This window comes from Phascolarctos cinereus, unplaced genomic scaffold, assembly GCF_003287225.1.
Source record: "Phascolarctos cinereus isolate Bilbo 61053 unplaced genomic scaffold, phaCin_HiC Scaffold_4;HRSCAF=312, whole genome shotgun sequence".
Lineage (NCBI taxonomy): Eukaryota > Metazoa > Chordata > Mammalia > Diprotodontia > Phascolarctidae > Phascolarctos > Phascolarctos cinereus.
The window spans coordinates 562,058,266-562,077,951 of NW_027555847.1; the positions used below are offsets into that span (position 1 = coordinate 562,058,266).

Below are 19,686 nucleotides of genomic sequence, written 5' to 3' on the forward strand. Positions count from 1 at the left end.
GTAAAGGAATATATAAACATATTAAATGTTTCACTTTAAGAAAGTTCAATAAAAAATGAACATGAAGATTCAACTCTGAATTATTAGGCATCATCTTCTGAGCTACATTCATCTCACTACCTCCAAATTTAGAGAAATCTTATTTTTTCAGACATATTCATGCCATATATAAGCATGTACATATATGCACATATAAATTTATATATCCCACATGTATATACAATATATACAATATCTATCTATCTATCTATCTATCTATCTATCTATCTATCTATCTATCTACCTATCTATCTATTTATCATCTCTTTTAAAGAATGGGTCTCCCCATCTCACCCAGTCCAGAAGTGCAGAAGATACTCACAGGCTTGATTTCAACACTGATCAGATTCTGACATGGCCAGTTCACTCCTCAGGTAAGCTGGTGGCCCCTATTGCTTCTTGGGGTTCATGATATTGATTCTTAATTTAGTGCAGATACCAGATTGCATGACTGACTGAAGATCAGAACTTCAGAGCTTGAAATTCTTCCGCCTGAGCCTCTCCAAAATCTAGGGTTATGAGAATGTGCCACCATGCCTGGGCATATTTATGCTATTGTTAACTGTTTTGAAAATTCAGACAATTAAAGCATAAAAGGTTGACTATGCAGGCATAATCTTAATAGTGTGGCTTTAAAAAAAAATTAGGATTATTTAAGGAATACATTCATAAGGTAGTGAAGTTCCCATTATATTTCTGGATTATTTAAAAATCTTTCAATCACTGTAGCATACAGTAAACAAAACACATAATTATAGAAAGCCAGTTTTTATTATTTTGATAAAATTTGAACCTTAATTTGCTGAAGTTTAACTGATTTTAAAAATGTTGACTATAATTCACACTACATTATATTAAATGCTGAAAAAATTAAATTTGCACATTGAATATCACATCAACTTCAGATTGCCAATAACCTTCAAGGAGTAAGTATTTTAGAGCTTTCTAGAGAATTCAGTCAAGCCTTCCCTATCCATGTATCACAGCTCTTTCAATTACAGTATTTAAAAATTCTTTTCTTCAAAGACTACCTATTTTACAGTGGCATCATGACAAATTCCTGCAACTTCTTTGCTCAAAGATATTGGTGAACAACAAATCTTTATTTTATTTTCCTGAAAAAAACATGGTGAAATTAAATTTCTTAAAGCTGGAAGTGAACATTTCCTGAAACAAAGTTGTTGAAAATGACTACTGGGAAGTAGTATGTAGGTATTTTCAAAGCCTAGTATGTCTTCTTAATTTAGCAGAAAGCTTATAAAGGTGCATTACAGATGGAAAAGATTCTTCAGGACAATGGGAAACTTGCTAAATAATAAATCCTATGTATACATTATTGCCAGCAAACTACTTTTCATTGGTTGCATCCAAACCATGCTCTCAAGATACAAAATTTTTTGTACTATGTTTTATTTTTTGTAAAACATCTTTACGTTCACATTCTGAAATTACAACTGAAATGCCCATTTTAAACTAAATCCCATTTGCCTTTTTAACTTAGTGCAAAGATGTCTTTAGAAAAGCTTCTGTCAAAATAAGCAAGCATAATATAATACTGCCCATGATTTAAAAAAAAAAGATTCTCTTGATAGTATTAACTTTAACTCCAAATGGCAAGAATGATAATTCTATTACATCCCTCCCTGCTTTGCTACTCAAAATAAATAAATAAATAAATAAGGGTGGCAGCAGACTAGACCCTAAGCATGAGGTGAGTCTGCTGCTCCTTAATCCCTGGATGGCATAAAGAAGGCACAACGTGAACAATGGTAAAGTCAGTAAACAAAATTTTACTGGAACATTTCATAACACAGAGAAATTCTGTCTGAAGTGTAAAGCTACTGTCTTACACGAGAAGATGGAGAGACCCATTTCCAAGACTAATATGGATACAATAAATACGGACTTTTACATACTGATCTGTACACAGAAACTTTCCCCTACAACCATAAAAATTTACATTTAACAGTGCAACATATAATTTAATCATTTGATTTGACATAAGATGTTTTACTTACTAAACACAAGCAGCTACCTGGTTTTCATATACATATATAATATGTATTTATATATATAGAGAGAGATTTTTTTTCAACAATCTGTACAAGTTTCTAAACATAAAACTCCAAAAAGGCACAATTGTCTATACAACATGTACAAAAATGGTTGGAGCTGACAAGAAACAACAATTATTGGTCAAAATTTCATGATTGCACAAAGATTAATAATGAATTTGTGTCAGAAAAAATGTGCTTTAAGGAAAGGTAGGTTTGCAAAGAAACCTTTAAGTGTAATAAAAAAAATCTAGGTTGCTATTACAAGCCTGTCCTCGTCATCATCGCTACTGATATCACTAAACTGCACTGTATTGTGCCTGCGGGGCAGGCTGGGGGGCCTGTGCACCTGCCTCTCTGGAGAGCATGCCTGATGGCCTGGTGATGTTGCTGCACCCTCAGCCTGCACTCTCTGGAGGGGCTCTGAGCTACAGCTCTGTCTGCCCTGCTGAGAGGTGGTTTTATGCTTTGGCGTCCCATGATTCATCAAGTCAGTTGTTTCAGTGTCAGTTTTACCTATGCCATCAAGCTTTCCATGTTCCCTTGCAAGAGTGGGCTTGGATGAGTCTTTTCCATTGTACCGATGGGCTTTAGGTGACCCCTGAGGAGATACGGCAGCGGCAATTTGATTGAGATCCGCTGCAAGAGTCTGTTCTGGTTGAGTTTCACATGTTTTGTTTTGGGAAGCTGGTGTTTCAGGAACTCCCTGTCCGTCTACAGTTACTGGACTAACTGAAGGAATTAAAGTAGGCAGTGCTATGTTCAATATTTGTAGGCCTGGAATGTGTGTCTGAGGGCTAGGGTTGTTCTGGGCGGAAGGGCCTGCAGCCAGAACTTGAAGACCTACAGCATTTAGTGCGAGTCCTGAAGGATGTACTTGAGGGGTGATGTTTGTGTTGGCTAGGCCTAAAATGTTTACAGTTTCCATGCTTAATGGTGGAAGAGTTTGCAAGCTTGGTGCACTTAGATTTTGAAGGCTTGAGACACCAATCTGGCCAATGGGAATACATGGCATGACACTGTTTAATTCAGCAACCCTAGTTGAATTTGTAGTGCCAGAAGCTTCTATGGCCAGATCCCCAGGAGGACCGGTAGTTCTGTGAATCACACCGACAGCTGGAATAGTAAGTTGCATGGGACCAGCTTGAATTGGTACAAATGTGGAGTATGCAGTTAGGCCAGCAGGGACCACATGGATTCCCCCAATTGGAATCATACTAAAGGGTGTCCTGGTTTGTTGCTGTGAATGCAAAGGAAGATGGCTAAACAAATGAGTCTGAGGAGGCATTAATTCTGTGATATGCTGCAGAGGTATTTGCTGTCTCTGTTCTTGGATCTTAGGATAAGGTGAAGCCATTGAAGGGACCACCACTGTTGTCTGGGTGCCATGGTCCACTGCTGGAGAAGGAAGTTGCAGAGAGCGTATATTCTAAGAAAAGAAAAGAGAAAAGGAGAGATGGAGAAATAAAACTTCACTTTTTAGTAATGTTTTCTGTGGCAATGAACTCAAATTCTGCAAAAGACAATGTGGATTTTATTTTTTTCTGGCAACAATTAACACAAGGCAAAGAGTTAATTTGGTGAATTAAATGCCAAATTGCGATGAAATCTTTCTTTGAAAAATTCAACATTTATTATCACAAGGAAATAACTATATGCATGGGAGACTTCAAGAAAAAATAAACTTTGGGGATAGATCATAAAATCATGGAAAGAGTCTGAGTGAGGGGTAATTTAGCCTTGTCTCCCACAGAAGATCATAGATGTATTCATAGATTTAGAGCTACAAGAGACCTTAGAAGTAATTTAAATATACCTCCCCAATTTTACAGGTGAGTAAACTGAGGCCCAAATACTTGAGGTGACTTGCATGAGGCAAACAGGTACAAAGTAGCAAAGTCAAGATCTGAATTCATGTCCCCTGACTACAAATACATGGCTTTTCCCATTATATCTTATTGTCTCTCAATTATTTTCTGGACATAAAGACTCTCCCGAGTATAACTGAAGGATATACTAGTTGGGTTAAAAGTTCTCTGGAGAACCAAATTCTGATGGGTAACATAAACTAAAATATGTTTCAAGTTGACATTTTCATTGAATCCCACTGTGGTACTTATGTATTCCAAAGATAGCGAGGGTCCATGTCAGTGATAATAGTATCTCACATGCTTCATAGGGATAATCACTACACGATAATGTTAAAGCGGGCTAACCACAAACTGGGGAACTTCATGTCACTTAGAATCATAGAATTTCAGAACTGAAAGTGATCTCAGAAGCCATCTGTCCAAACCACATTTATGCAAAACCCTCCCCACCAGCACCTCTGTACCCATTTATCTTTATTCTAAAAATACTGATTTATGCCCTTGTTTTCTTCTTCTTTAGCATGTAAACTCCTTGTGAGCAGGGATTGTTCATCCTCTGTATTTGCATCCCTAGCACCTGGCAGGGTTCCTTGTGTTGCAGGATTTAATAAATGCTTGTTGATTAATTGAGATGAATCACACATAAGAAGGAGAAAAGGCTGAGAATGAAGGCTAGACAGCAATCCAAGCTGGATTGGCATTCATTAAGTGGGTGGGATGAGATTTCCCAGGCAGAGACTGTAGCAATACTGGCAAGACTATCAATGCCAGGCAGTAGTTTTTACACTATTTGGTGGACAACGAGGAACTATGGAATGTTTGGTTTTTTGCTAATAGAGTGACATGAAGAAGCAGCATGTTACTAAGATTATTCAGATAGAAGTATGAGAATGGGTTGGAGAAGGGAAAGACAAGGCAGGAAAACCAGGTAAGAGGTGATTACAATTGCCTAAGTGATCAAAGATGAGGGCCTGAATAAGAATAGTTGCAAGCAGGGACTGAGGAAGGGATGGATTAAAGAGATATTGAAGAGATAAAATCTAGGAGTCAGCCAAGTGAATGGATGGTATATTGAATGTGAAGTCAGGAAGACCTCTGTTCAAATCGTGAACCTGGAATTATTTTATCTGTCTCAATTTCCTCATCTGTAAAAGGAGGATAATAATGACACCTATCTCAGTTGTGAGGATAAAATATTTGTAAAGCATTTTGTCAACCTTAAAGCTCTATATAAATGCCAGTTGTTTTATTGCTATCATGGTTGGCATTTGGAAATACAGTCCTGGAGCTCTAGGGAGACAAAGATTAGTGAGTCATCTGCCCAGAGATGAAAAAGGATGCCATAGGTGTAAAAGAGATCTTCAAGGGAAAGAATATAAATAAAACTAAGACAAGCTTAGAATTCTAGAGGACAAACTTGAGGAGTGGGAGGGTCCTGAGGAACCAGCAAAGGAGATAATTTCCAAGTCTTCATTTAAATTATTATCATCAAAAACTCATAGTAACACTTTAAGATTTTTTTCAAAACACTATGTAAATAGTGCAAGTAACAATATCTCCATTCTACAAGTGAGGAAACAGGTTCAGAAAGGCTATGTAAGTGATGTGCCAACAGTCACACTGCTGGCTCCAGTTCTTGTTTTGTTTTGGTTTTGCCACAATGTGACTTACATATAAAATCAAAGAACAAGAACAAATAATAGCAAACTAACATAACTTCTGAAGAACTGCTTGGTATTTGTACAGACACAAGGACAAAGAAAATAAAGGATGTGAAACATAATTAAAATCGATGAGAAAAACGAGGGAACAAAGAAAATCCATGATCTACATCTACCTATAATAAACGCTTTCACTGAAGTTACACAACTAATCCAGTATTACCATCAGTAATTAACTTGGATAGCATATTAATTATTTTGAGGCCCTTGTTCCTCTATGCTTAAGATAGCTTTTAAAAACAGTATGTAATTAGAAAACAAAAAGAATCTCTTTACCTGTGTTACACCGGTAGGTTTTACTATTGTAGCACTTCCTGCTACTTCTTCTGCATCAGGATAGTCTACAGACATTTGATGGCACGGTGACCTGGGAGCAGATTCAGGGGACTGAGTCACATCTCCACTAGTTACCTTCTCTTGTGTAGTCTCATCTTTTGCACTGTGCTGCCTCGTTATCACTGGGGACCTTGAGCTCCTGTTGTCTGATTGTACTGAGCTAAGTACAGTCATCTTTGTGAGCAAGGCTTTAGGCAGAGCATCCATGGGGTCTGAGTACACCCAAGAAAAATACTGTGTCATTCTACTTTCCTCATCTGCACTTAGAGACTCCTGAAGACCAGTTCTGGTTGGATGGTGCTGAGGGCTGGCAGTAACTGAAGGTGTTGCAGATTGAACTGATTCACTCTGGCTGTCTTCATCATCTTCTTCATTATCATCATCATCAGGGCCATCAGAATCTTCAATCTCATATCCCGACTGCTCATAACCAAACCTTTGTTTTTCACCTATTAAAAAGAACCCAAAGTTGTTATGTTGTAAAAATGTTTTGAGAATAGAGTGTAAATAACTAATCAACAGCTGAGCACATGTTGTATGTTTCCTCTCTGTAGAAATGTGAATGTAGCTCCTAATGCAACAGGACAGTTGAGGGCATAAGATACCTGCTTGAAACAATTGGAGAATAATTATATGGAACTAAATACAATCAGAATTCAGAAAAGTGAGAGATTAGTATAGGCTATTTTATTCAAGGATAACTGCAAAATTAGTTGCCAGAGACCCCTCCCAAAGAATAGCATTTATATGGGGCAGCTAGGTGGCACAGTGGATAGAGCACCAGCCTTGAAGTCAGGAGGACCCAAGTTCAAATCCAGCCTCAGACCAAACACTTGACACTTACTAGCTGTGTGACTCTGCGCAAGTCACTTAACCCCAGTTGCCTAAAAAAACAAACAAACAAAAAAGAATAGCATTTACATAAACTCACATACAATTTTTCTGCAAAAAGAAGAACCTGTGAAGGTTAAATGAAGTCTGTCTTATTATAAGCTGCTTGAGGACAGAGACTGCATTAATTTTTATGTGGCATCTCCAGAGCCTAAGACAAACTCTCACACACAGAGAGTAGGTGCTGAATACATGTTTGTTCAACAATGTTTGTTGACTTTCTTTTAAGGTCTATAACAACCAAGAGTTTTTAAAACAGTGCAACTTTCTACCCACAATAAGTATATATATACCAAGTACCTTGACACTAAAATATCAGAACACAGGCAAACAAGTCAGTTTGTTTCAGTCCTTAACAGTGGCATGTTATGGAACATGTATTTAAAAAATGGAGAGAGGTAAAAGGATATCATTCAAGAAACAAGCAAAAAGTATTTTTTCTTGGATGACTAGATTGCCTGAAAATCATCACAATTTTGTTCAATATAATCTTTACATTATAAAGCACTGGATCTAAGGTTACCATTTGGATTTTTACAATCTTTTTTTTAAGTGCTGTAACTAACACCTATGCTACAGAACTCAATCAAATATTTACTGAAGGCCTGCTTTGTACCCAGCTGTAGCACTCTTTAAAAACACAAACAAACAAAAAAGCCCCACAACCCTCTGATAATCAGTGAAAGCAATTCAAAAAGTAAATGAACAGAAATTCAGCATTCAGCTTCAGAAGCATTCAAGGAATTACAATCACTCATACTGTGCCATTCTTGACCATCTTTCAATAAATCCTCCATAGAAAAACCACAGTAAAACCAAAATAAATATTTCCTGCAAGATTAAGAATGTCAAAGTGGATGGAAATTCTCACTTTATGATTTAAGATTGGCAATATGAACATACGGCTAATATATGTGACATAATTTCAGGGTCAATGAAAAGGCCTAGTCCCCCTTCCTCCATCACCCACTTCCAACTACTGGATAGATAATGCAACAAATTCAACAAGTAAGAGATTTTATTACTCTAGTTTTTCCTTTCACCGATAGCTAAAAATACAAATAGGAAAGGGAGAGAACCATCCATTGAACCTTGTTTACTGTGCATGAGTTTTTAGTAGATCCTTTCAAAGACAAAACAAAAAGATATTGGAAGTGTTGGTGGGGGAGGTCAAGGAGAGACAAAAATTACAAGGATAGGAGCCAGGAAAAGAAAAACCTTGCAGCCACATTTACGTTGGTACAGATATCTCTCGTTCTACTTTCACACTCATCACCAAGGCATCCAGTACTATTGCACCTCACTCCAGTCTCTTCTGATCTCTGTCCCATTGATGAGAACTTATTTAGGACCCTTTTTGTTCCAATCTCCAAACTTCTCATCACTTAAGCCTCCTCCTCCTTGTTACTACTTTTAAAGAAGGTTTTATTGATGTGTTTTGTCTTTACACTGCAAACCTTTTCAGATTACCCCCATCCCAGGAGGGTTCTCATTTAACAAAGTGACCTCAACTGAAAGTGCATACAACATTCCAAATTTGTAGCACTTCTCTATTCTTTGAATGAACAGAAATCGATTTTCTCTCCTTCTGACCCCAACTCCGTTGAAAAGAAGAGAAACAAATTCCCAGAAATAAATATACATAGTAAAGCAAAACATATTTCATCACAGCTATATATAAAATACATGTTTCATCCTGCCCCCTAAATCTCCCACCTCTGTCAGGAGGATGATGGTATGTTTTTTCATTGGTCCTGCACAATCGAGGGTAGTCATTGTGTGGATCACAGTTCTCACAGCTTTCAAAGTTGTTTGTCCTTACAGTGCTGATACTGTTTTCCAGGTTCTACTCATTTCATTCTTCATCAGTTTATAAGAGTCCTCAAAATTGTTCACTTTTATATTATTAATGTTACAGGATAAATTGCTCTTTTGGCTCTGCTTGCTTTACTTTATACCAATTCATAAAAATCTTTCTACATCTCTAAGAAATCATCTGTTTCTATAGTGTTCCATCATATTCATATAACCATAATTTATTCAGCTATTCACCATCTGATCACCCTCTTCAGTTCAGTTTTATTTTGTTTTGGCTATCACAAAAAAGATCTACTATAAATATTTTTGGCTATATTAGAACTTTTCCTATTCCTTTAATTTCTTTTGGGCATAGGCCTACCAACAGTATAGCTGGATCAAAGGGCATGCATTGTTTAGTAACTTTTTGTGTTTAATTGTAAATTTCTTTCCAGAATGGTTATGCCCGTTTGCAGGCCCACCAATAGGACATCAATTTGCCTGTTTTTCCACAGCCCCTTCGACAATTATAATTTCCCTTTCCTATCATCTTTGCCAATCTGCTGGGTGTGAAGTGGAATCTCAGAATTGCTTTAATTTGCATATCTCTACTTACTCTTGAATTGGAGCATTTTTTCATATAGCTATAGATAGCCTAGATTTTTTTCCTTTGAGAACTGCCTGTTCATATCTGTACTCTTATCAATTGGGGAATGGCTTTTATTCTTATAAATTTGAATCAATTCCTTATGTATCTTAGAAATGAGACCTTTATCAGAGAAACCTGCTATAAAGACACTTTCCTCAGTTAATTATTTCCCTCTTAATCTTAGCTTTAGTAGATGTGTTTCTGCAAATTTTTAAAATTTTGTTCAATCAAAATTATCCATTTTCTTTTCTGTGTGCCTCCCTCTCTATCCCTTGTTAGGTCACAAGCTTTTTCTCTTATCCATAGATCTGATAGGTCATTTTTTCCCATGTTTCTCTAATTCCTTTCCACTTGGCACTTATCACGGTAAAAGGCATGAAGTATTGGTCTAAGTCTAATTTCTTCCATACAATTTTCCTGCTTTTCATCATATAGCTAGTCCTTATCCCACTAGCTTGGGTCTTGGTATTTATCAAACTAGGGTACCAGGTATATTCGCTTCTACATGTTGTATACCTAATTCGTTCCACTGATTGATCTAATTTTTAAACCAGTATCAAATTGTTTTGAGAACTGCTGTTTTGTAGCATAGTCTGAGACCTGGCATTGCTAGGCCCCATTAATTCCCACTTCTTTTTCATTATTTCTCTTGAGATTTTTAAATTTTTTCCCTCCTTCTTACGAATTTCATTATCTTTTTTCTGGTTCTACAAAGTAATCCTTTGGTAGCTAAAGCTAGCTAATCCACTTCTCTTCCACTGTTCAAGTGATTCCTGAAATTAACTCTAACAGGAAAATTATTGTTTCTCCTAACAGCTCTCGCCTAACTAAACTTTTAAGCTGCCAGTGCTGTGAAAAGGGTTTTAAACTTGGAACGCTGGACTTCAGTCAGCCTCAGCTCTGCTATTTAGTACTTGTGTGACTTTGGGTAAGTCAATGATTCTGGGCCTCAGTTTCCTGATATGTTAAATTAAGATTTGAACTAGATGACAAGGTCCCTTCCAGCTTTACATCTACACCCAACAGACCTATAAAGTGCCTCTGCATTACTTACATGAAATGTTAATGCCCACTTTTGTTCAGTTTTATTTGTTTAAAATTTTAGCTGTCTGTATGTTCTCCTTAAAATTCTGTTTCAGATTACCTTTCTTATAGCTCCTTGTCAAAAAGGTTAACACTTAATTTGTTGTATTTGGTACCTAGTTTTTAATAACAGTATATGCAAATCAATATTTAATAAATATGTGCCTTTTGATAACAAATATAATAAAGTTAGAAGGATGACCTCCTTTTTGAACTAGGACTTTACTTATGGTGTTTTGCCAGAAGTTTAGATTCCTATTTTCTCAATTTGTGCTTTGAAATAACTTATTCATTTCTTGAATAAAACAATACTTCAATATCTTCAAAGATATTTGATTTCATCAACATGGTAGCCACTCAGTCAGATGATAAGCCTTAACATGCCAAAGGAGCTGCTGTGGGCAAAACCATCATCACCTCATGGCCATCCTCCTATCCATAGGCATTACCCTATGAAACTATGTGCTGCACTGGTACTGATCAACAAATACAAATGTGCATGGTTTAATAATGGATTTTCCAAGCTCATTCAATTTGCAACTGGAAAAGATTTCAAAATAAAGAGGAATGCTTGTAGAACCAATGTCTGGGGCTGGATTTGAACTCAGGTCTTCCTGACTCTACACCTAGTATTTTATCCACTGTATTGCCTAGCTATCTTTTTCTTTGGTTGGTCTGCCTACTATAAACCCTAATACAGTTTAAAAAAAAACAATCAAAGGGGAAGAGTGGGGTTACAACAAAATATGGGCTATGTGTAGTGCACAAATTTACTAGTCAGTGAATAATTTAGAATTAGACTTTGCTCTATTCTTTCTATATCAACATTCGATTCTTGGAAAAGGGTATTCTTTACCACTATCACTACCCAAATGCTTTTGATTATGACAAATTTTAAACGATTTTTTTTTGCCTTGACAGCAAATAACTGAGTAGAATATGAGCATGTTCACTCAATCAAACTTTGCTTGGTGAACATCACAGTACATGATGTATTGTCACAACCTTTGTAAAATGCCACGATACCCGTTAGTGAAATTGTCAACTGAAGTCTTTATGAAACAATGAGGAGAAGGAGGGGAAGTGAAGGTTTTTAACGTCAAACAGATAATTCTGTATTTGATCCTCGAGGTGAGGAGCCTATCAATGTCTCCCACAAGCCACATTTAGGCAATATATGTGTGAATACATAAGCTACATGAGCAGCAGCAAAATTATCAAGTATTTTCCTTACTATCACACAATAAAAACTATAATCAATAAACGGCCTTTGAAGAAAGAATTCAACCTTAAAGACTAAATTATTTCATTCTAAAGAATTAGTATATCAAAATGCAAATCATAGAAACAATATATAATTACATAGAAGCTAGGACAACAATGAAACAAGGCCCAAACCCTACTCATCATACTTCATGGCCTGCTTCCTCTTCCACTACCATACCACTTAATCATGTAGTCAGGTCCTAACTAGGGAAGAAGGCTCTATCTCTGCTAACTACAGGTTAACTACAGGTGACAAATTCCTTAGCCTTAAGGCTTTCTTTACTTTGGCCCCAAATTTTCTTTCCAACTTTACTTCTGTACTCTTAAAGAAACCTCCTAACTAAGCTAGGTTAGTCTACCTATTATCTCTTACTGCCACTACTCATTTCTACCTTTAGACATGGAGTGCTCTTCCTCCAACCATCTCTCCTTAATAAAATCATACATCTTAGAGGTGGAAAAGAACTCAAAGACAACATGGGCAAAACTTCTCCTATCAGGCAGATAAGGAATTATAACTTACATTAATATGGTACTATAAAATTAACTTATTTTTCATACAACAATTTTGTGAGGTAGTTAGTACAAGTATTATTATCCCCCCTTTTCAGATAAGATAACTGAGGCTCAGAGAAACTTTCCCAAAGCCACAAATCTAGGAAGAGTCAGAGATGGATTTTCAACCCAGGTCATAAGGCTTTATGTCCAGCAGTCTTCCTACCACACCATGTTGCTTCTCAATTATGATCATTTTGTAAATGAGGCAACTAAGAGTCCTAAAAGTTATGACTTGTCTAAGGTTACAAAGCTAGCAAACTGTGAAATGAGGATGAGAATCCAGACAAGGTCTTTCTCCTACACTATGCAACTTCTCAGCCTTCAAGGCCCAGCTCAATCTTAAGTCAACAAAGCCTTCCTTGGGCATTGATCTCTCCTCTCCCTCCTCAAACTTGTAGTACTTAATTTCTCTACCACTTATTTACACATCATCTCTTGTGTCACACCTCTTGTATTATTTCTGTGTATTTGTTTTTTCACTCTTTTTAAACTTGTTTCCCCTAATCAGCCTGTAATTCTCCCTCGTATACATAATAGCTGTTCAATACTTGCTGAATTTTGAAAGAAAAAAGCTAGTCTACAAAGCTCAGATGAATTTGCATATTTAACACTTCATCTGTTAATTTCATATTAAAGTTTTCCAAAAATATTCAATCCAATTTTACATATTTATGGAACTACAGCTCACTAAATGGCTGAACTAATCTAGCAAGAAAGCTGCTTTGGATTTTAATGAAGGAAAAAGAATTGTGCATATTCAAACAACAGTTTAACAAAGACAGAAAGCATGCTTCAACAGAATGATATACTATGCGATTTTTGAAGTCCATACGTGGGTTATCTTTAAGGACAATTTTCATTGCAGTTCTAACCAGTATTATCAGTGCTGCTAAACAGTGACACCTACTGGGAAGAGCTCACCTAAATACAATCAAAGATGCTGTGCCCCTGGTATTTGATATTCTTTTGCAATATACCTGATATTCATATTACTTTTTCTTTAAACAAACATAATTCCTCTTTAAGAAGACTTCAGAGATTTTCTAATACATTAAAATAGTATGTAAAAAGTATTTTTAAAAGCCAATCAAGAAAAGTACCCAAATACAATACTACATATATGTACACACATACATACATACATATATACAGGAAGAGAGAGAGAGAAAGAAAGAATTTGCTGAAAAATGTTACAAAGCTTAGAGCTTCATACTTGCTTACTCTGTGAATTAAACATAAAGACTATCAAACTTGTCTTACTGGTATCTAATTATTCAGATACATTAATACTACTTAATTTTATTATTTTTTAAAAATCTACTTATATCGGTAGAAAACAAAAATTCTTTAAAATTGTGATTTTTCTGAAGGTTTTTAGAAAACGACAAGAATGTTTATTAATAAAATACTCTTCAAAGGACATGTTTTTATTGAGTTCAGGAATGTGGCTCTATGTAATCAACTCATTGTTATTATTACATGTAACTAGTTTTAATTAGCTATATAAGCTTAGAGTGATAAAAAGAGCTTAAGATTCTGTACTCTCAAGAACTATATGACTAAGAACAATGTTTCCAATTGCATTTTATCATGCTAAATGCTTCACCAGGTCCAGCAGTTTAAAGAACATATTAACATTGTAAATAGCATTTTGGTGACAAAAACATTCCTTGAATCAGGGACATGAAAAGCAAATAGCTAGAGGGGTAATTTTTGACAAAAAAGATGAAAACTAAAAAGTATTTACTAATACCCAGTCATGACAAGTCCAATACAAAGACTGATAAAAAGCCCCAAATATACATCTTACATAGCAAGAAGGTACTTCATTACTGGAAGAAAAAAAAAACAGGATTCTAATTGCTACCAATCTAAAGGGCAATTTATTATATCATGGTTGATGCTTTCATTTCATTCATACTGATATGTCAAATTCTTAGTTATATTAAATTGTAGCCTGTTTCAAAGGAACAAATTTTATATAGTTACTATGACAAATACATGAAAATCTCTCAGATTAGGACAAAATAACCAAACTGTAACACTCCTAAATCTATGCTCTTAAAGAATTAAATCAACAGAGAATTCTGAGTGCAAGAACCCAGTATGCAGCAAACTGATTATAAGAGTAGTAAGGTATTAGAAAGAATTAAGGATTGTTGATTCATCATTTCCACATGATGTAAATACTATTTAATGGTGATCATAGAGAATATACTTATTACAGTTGTTGAATGTGGGTATGGTGAGGTCTGAGTTGGTCAAATTGAGTAAGGTATCCACTAGTATAGCAGAGTAGTATTTTAAAATACATACTAGTGAAATTACCAGAAACACAAAATAAATTCCACCTGCGGCAAATGAAGATTAATACCTGTGTGTTTGTGTGTGTACAGAAAAATACATGATTTTAAGAACGGGAAATGACTATACAGAAAAAAATGAATTAAAAAAGTCTAGGTGTCATAGAAATCTACAAGTTGTCCAAGAGAGCACTGCTGTTCAAAAGGCTAGTATGCAAATATACATACAGTTGTCTTTTTTGTTGTGGGGGGGGGGGGTGAGGCAATCAGGGTTAAGTGACTTGCCCAGGTAGTAAGTGCCAAGTGTCTGAGGACAAATTTGAACTCTCTATCCAGGGTGCCACCTAGCTGGCCCATACGAGTTGTCTTTAATACTAAAAGATAACACTTAGGTTGACCATTGTCTACTTATGTAACGAAGAAATGAAAAGATCATGAATAAATATCTTTTCCACACCAAGTGGCTCTTGGGTTTGCAGTAGCCACTATTCTTTGTACAATAACAGCTCTTTTGTGACACTGTTTGTGACATTACTTCTTTCAGCTTGTTCCAAATGAAGAGCCATCCTATTTCTGATCTCACTGCATTCCTACAGAATTCTAGCTCTGCAGTAACAAAGGTTTATGTGTAAATAACATTGGTTTAGTTATTTCATTATTATCTATTTTTCACATAGAGTTTATCCAAGTGAAGTGATATTATACTGAATACTTTTCTTGGATACATCCCAAGACACATTTGTTATCATGTATGTTTTTTTTAAAACTGCCATTTGATATTAAAATAAAGAATCAATCAATAAACATTTATTAAGCATCTATTAGGTGCCACACACAGTCCGAGGCACTTGGCACACAAAGATGAACGTGAAATAGTCCCTGCACTCCAGGGGTTTACATTCTATCAGGGAGAAGGAAATTTGTACATACAGAAGTAAATATAAAATATATCTCAAACAAAGGGGTAGGTGAGTATGAATAGGGGAAGAGACTAGCAGTGAGGTGGGGGGGGGTCATTATGAAAGGCCTCACCTAGGAGGCTTTGAAAGAAGCTAGGGATCTGGAGATGAAGCGAGGGCATTCCAGGCGTGGGGGACAGATCCGTGAAAAGTGGTCTGGTGCCTTTTGTCATGTGGGACTTCTGACTTCCTAGATTCAGTTTTCTACCTCTTTATCAGTGAATCATTTACAAATTCAGTGACAATTTTAACTTTGTATTTCTTCCATATATAATTTTTTTTGTTTGAGGTTTTGCTGGTGCTATCTGCTTTATAACTTCTGTCATTTTCAGATATTTAAGTGTGCTTTCCTTTCACAAATGGAATGCAGATGAAATACCAAAAAAGTTGCAAAGCTGCCACCATCTCTAGAAGCAGAGCCACTGAAGCCTATTCTCAACAATTGCAGCATGACTCTCCACACATATATGACGGCACACATATTTCTATAACCATATTGAAGCTTTTCGCAATGAAACAAAATAGCATCTATGCTCTTGGATTCAAGTTAAGAAAAGTGTCAAAAATAAGACTCTTTATTATTCATTATGGTAATGAGAAAAGCATTTGATACCACTGCATACCCTATGATATGGAAAATGGATAGATGTAAAGTTCGAGAGATACCTCTAAATAACACATACTTTACAATTTTATTAAATCTTTCCATTTCTATGGACCAAAGAGAAGGGAAATGCATTAAGAGGAATCCAAGGAAAGAGTGCAATGGAGCAAAAGTCCAAGTGTGTGAATACATGCATCTATGGTGGTCATCATTCTGCTAGAAAGCCCGGTCCTTGGGGCACTTGACAAACTTTCTAATGAGGTTTGGAGTCATAGAAACAGTTAAGTTTATACAGCACTTCAAAGTGGCAAAGCACTTCACACACACACACACACACACACACACCCTTTTAGCCTCAGAATAAAATCAAAGACTGATCAACCCTTGACTTTATATTCTTGAGTTACCACTTAGAATTAGCTCCCATACTGGTTAAGGAAAGCCTGATCAAATTTATTATCTTTTTCCTAGGCTCTCTTCTCCTATATTGTTTTGCTTGGTAATCTCATCAGTTCCCACTACTCTAGGGTGATGATCTCAGATCAATTTACCCAGCCCTTTCTCCTGACCTCTAGTCTCACAACTCCAACTGCCTAATGGACATCTCAAACTAGATATCTTTTTTTTTCTTTTTAAATTAATTTTTTTTTCAATTAGCAAGCATTTATTTTTTCTCCCTCCCTCTCCCCACAACCTGAAGAAGGAAAAAACAAAACAAAACAAAACACTTGTAACAAACCTATATAGTTAAGGAAAGGAAATTTCCATCTTGGCCATGTCCAACAACGTATCTCATTCTGCATCTTGAGTACATCTCATTTCTGTTATGATGTAGGTAACGTTCTTGTTCAGTAATTTTTCAGTCTTGTCCCACTCTTTGTGTGACCCCATCTGGGGTTTTCTTGGCAAAGATACTGAAGTGCTCATTTTACAGATGAGGAAACTGAGGTAAACAGGGTTAAGGACTTGTCCAGGGTCACACAGCTAGTAAGTGTTATGTGTTTGAGGACAGATTTGAACTCAGGTCCTCCTGAATCCAGGGTTGGTGCTCTATCCACTGCACCACCTAGCTGCTCAGGTAGTGTCCACTCATTCATCATTTTGTTCATTCACAAATTCATCTCAGTTCCATTCCTCCTACTGCCTCAGAGAGACAAACCTAAATTCAAATCCCAGAGTATGTCCTTTCTTTTTTTTTTTTAGCAAGAAATTATTTTTTTGTTGTTGCATGTATTTTTTTCTTTTTTTCTTTTTTCTTTTTTTTATGTTTTTTCCATATGCTTTTGAGTTGAAAATTTTTCTCCCTTCAAACTAGATATCTTAAGAGACATTTGAAATTCAACATGTACAAAACAAAACTCACTATCTTTTCCTCAAAACCCTCCCCTCTTCCTAATTTCTTATTACCATAGAGACCACCACCATCCTTTCCCAGTCACCCAAGCTCTCAATTTGGGTGTCATCCTTAACTGCTTACTCTCTAAATACTCCTGTTGATTCTACCTTTGTAATATTTCTTGTATATATCCTTCTCTCTCCTCTGAATCTGCTACCACCCTGGTGAAGATTTTGATCACCTTATACCTGGACTATCATAATAAGCCTTCCTCAAACCTCTCCTATTCTAGTCCATTCTCCACTTAGTTTTCAAACTGATCTTCCAAAAGCATAAGTCTGATCATGTGACTCTCATTCCCCTCTACTCTTGGTCCCTATTCAATAAACTCTACTGGTTCCCTCTCACCTCAGGATCAAAGATATAATCTTCTGTTTGGTCTTTAGATTCCTTCATAACCTGACTCATTTCTACCTTCCCAGTCTCCTTATACCTTCCCCCCTTCTCCTCCACATACTCAGCAATCCACTGGCCTCTTTACTGTTCCACAAACAAGATACTCATCTCCCAACTCTAGGCATTTTCACTGTCTGGGACCAATGCCCATCATCTCTACTTCCTTACTTTCCTGGCTTCCTTCTAGTCCCAGACAAAATCTCACCTCTTACAGGAAGCCTTTCTCATACTCCTTAATGCTAAAGATTTTCTCCAATTTATCCTGTATCTTGTTTGTATCTAGTAGTTTGTATGTTGTCTTTCCCATTAGACCAAATTTCTTGAAAAGCAGGAAATGTTTTCTGTCCTTTTTTTGCATCCCAAGCACTTGGCACGTTGCCTGGCACACAGTGGGTGCTTTTGACTTAACTTGTATGTACAGTTTTTTTTTTTTTGCATGTTGCATCCCCCATTAGAATGTGGACTCCTTGAGAGCAGGGGAATTTGGCATGATGCCTGGCATATAGTAGGTACTTAATAAATGCATGTTGACTAAATGATTCTGCTTTTGCCATCTTTTCTGAGCTAAAAGTACAGTGTACTTACATATATGCACAGAAATTGATTGTACTTTTCTGGGCTTCTTCTACTCAACTTATGAAAATTTAAAGAATATTTATATAAAAGCTAAGGATGCACCTAAAGTCTTCATCTTCATCATGATGATGATCATCATTATCATCACAAAGGTTTAGTAAGCAGAAGCAAACAGAGTTTAAATTATTTGCCTAGGGTCACACAGCTAATTAGTGTCTGAGGTTGAATTTGAATTCAGGTATTCCTAACTCTTGCCCCAGCATTCTATCCACTGCACCAACTAGCTGCTTAATAATGGAAAATACCTTGAAAAACAGTAGCAGAAAGAATAAAATTACAATTATCATATAGATGAAATAATTTTTTAGAACTCACAAATAGAAAAAAACACGATTTAAGTCTTTATTAGAAAAATAAATATTTCTAAGATTCTCATTTTAGTCAGACTTATTCAAAATTTTACATATATTTTATTCTTCACAACTCTATACTATGGACATGAAATAATCTTGACCTCTATATCAAGATGAAATTGAAACTTTCTGGAGGGAAGGCAGTAACCAAAACATCAAGCTTAGTTGAGGCACAAAAGGTAACTGGTCAGGTAGTTTTCCTAATTCCTTCATCAATGGAGAAAAAATCAATCATTACTCTTTGTGTCACAATTCTCCTATGCCTACAACTGAACTGAACTATTAACTGTAGCCTCCTTCCAAAATCAGAGAGTTAGGTGGAGAAGTTGTGAGGATCATTTGCAAAAATGTATGTAAAATGCACTTCAAACCTCAAAGCACTATGTCAGTTATTACATCTTAAATATTCTTATCTTGAAGAAGTATAATAATATATCATAGATTAATAATGCCTTAGTATTATTACTATTTTTAAGCTAAAGTTTTCATAATGTGCCTTTTCTAGATGACAGGTTATTAAAATCAATGACATTTCTTGCTGAATCTGTTACACATTTTTCCTAATATATCACTTTTGAATAATTTCCTGGAATACTAAAAAGAACTTCCTATCTAATTGTAATTCGTCAAGCTGATTTTTAACTATTTAGATACAAAATTATATTCAGATTTATTTTATAAAATCTCTGAACGTTGTTAAGGAAAGGCCAATTGACCTTAGATTGATTTCACTGTCATTAAAGTATTTATCAGGAAGAACTTAAATAATTCTAC

At 35.8% G+C, this 19,686-nt stretch overlaps 1 protein-coding gene across 4 annotated transcripts in view; it reads right to left on the bottom strand.

The window, feature by feature from the left end:
• Nucleotides 1-1,809: 1,809 nt before the first annotated feature.
• Nucleotides 1,810-19,686, bottom strand: part of HIVEP1 (HIVEP zinc finger 1) — a 179,561-nt gene continuing 161,684 nt past the window's right edge. For all 4 annotated transcript variants that reach the window (XM_021009853.2, XM_021009854.2, XM_078153601.1 and 1 more), the window contains 2 exons: nucleotides 5,962-6,470; nucleotides 1,810-3,522 (listed from right to left, as the gene is read on the bottom strand). In XM_021009853.2, coding sequence (XP_020865512.1) covers nucleotides 2,344-3,522; nucleotides 5,962-6,470 — 1,688 coding nt within the window. In that variant the 3' untranslated portion in view covers nucleotides 1,810-2,343. The remainder of the gene's footprint in view (nucleotides 3,523-5,961; nucleotides 6,471-19,686) is intronic.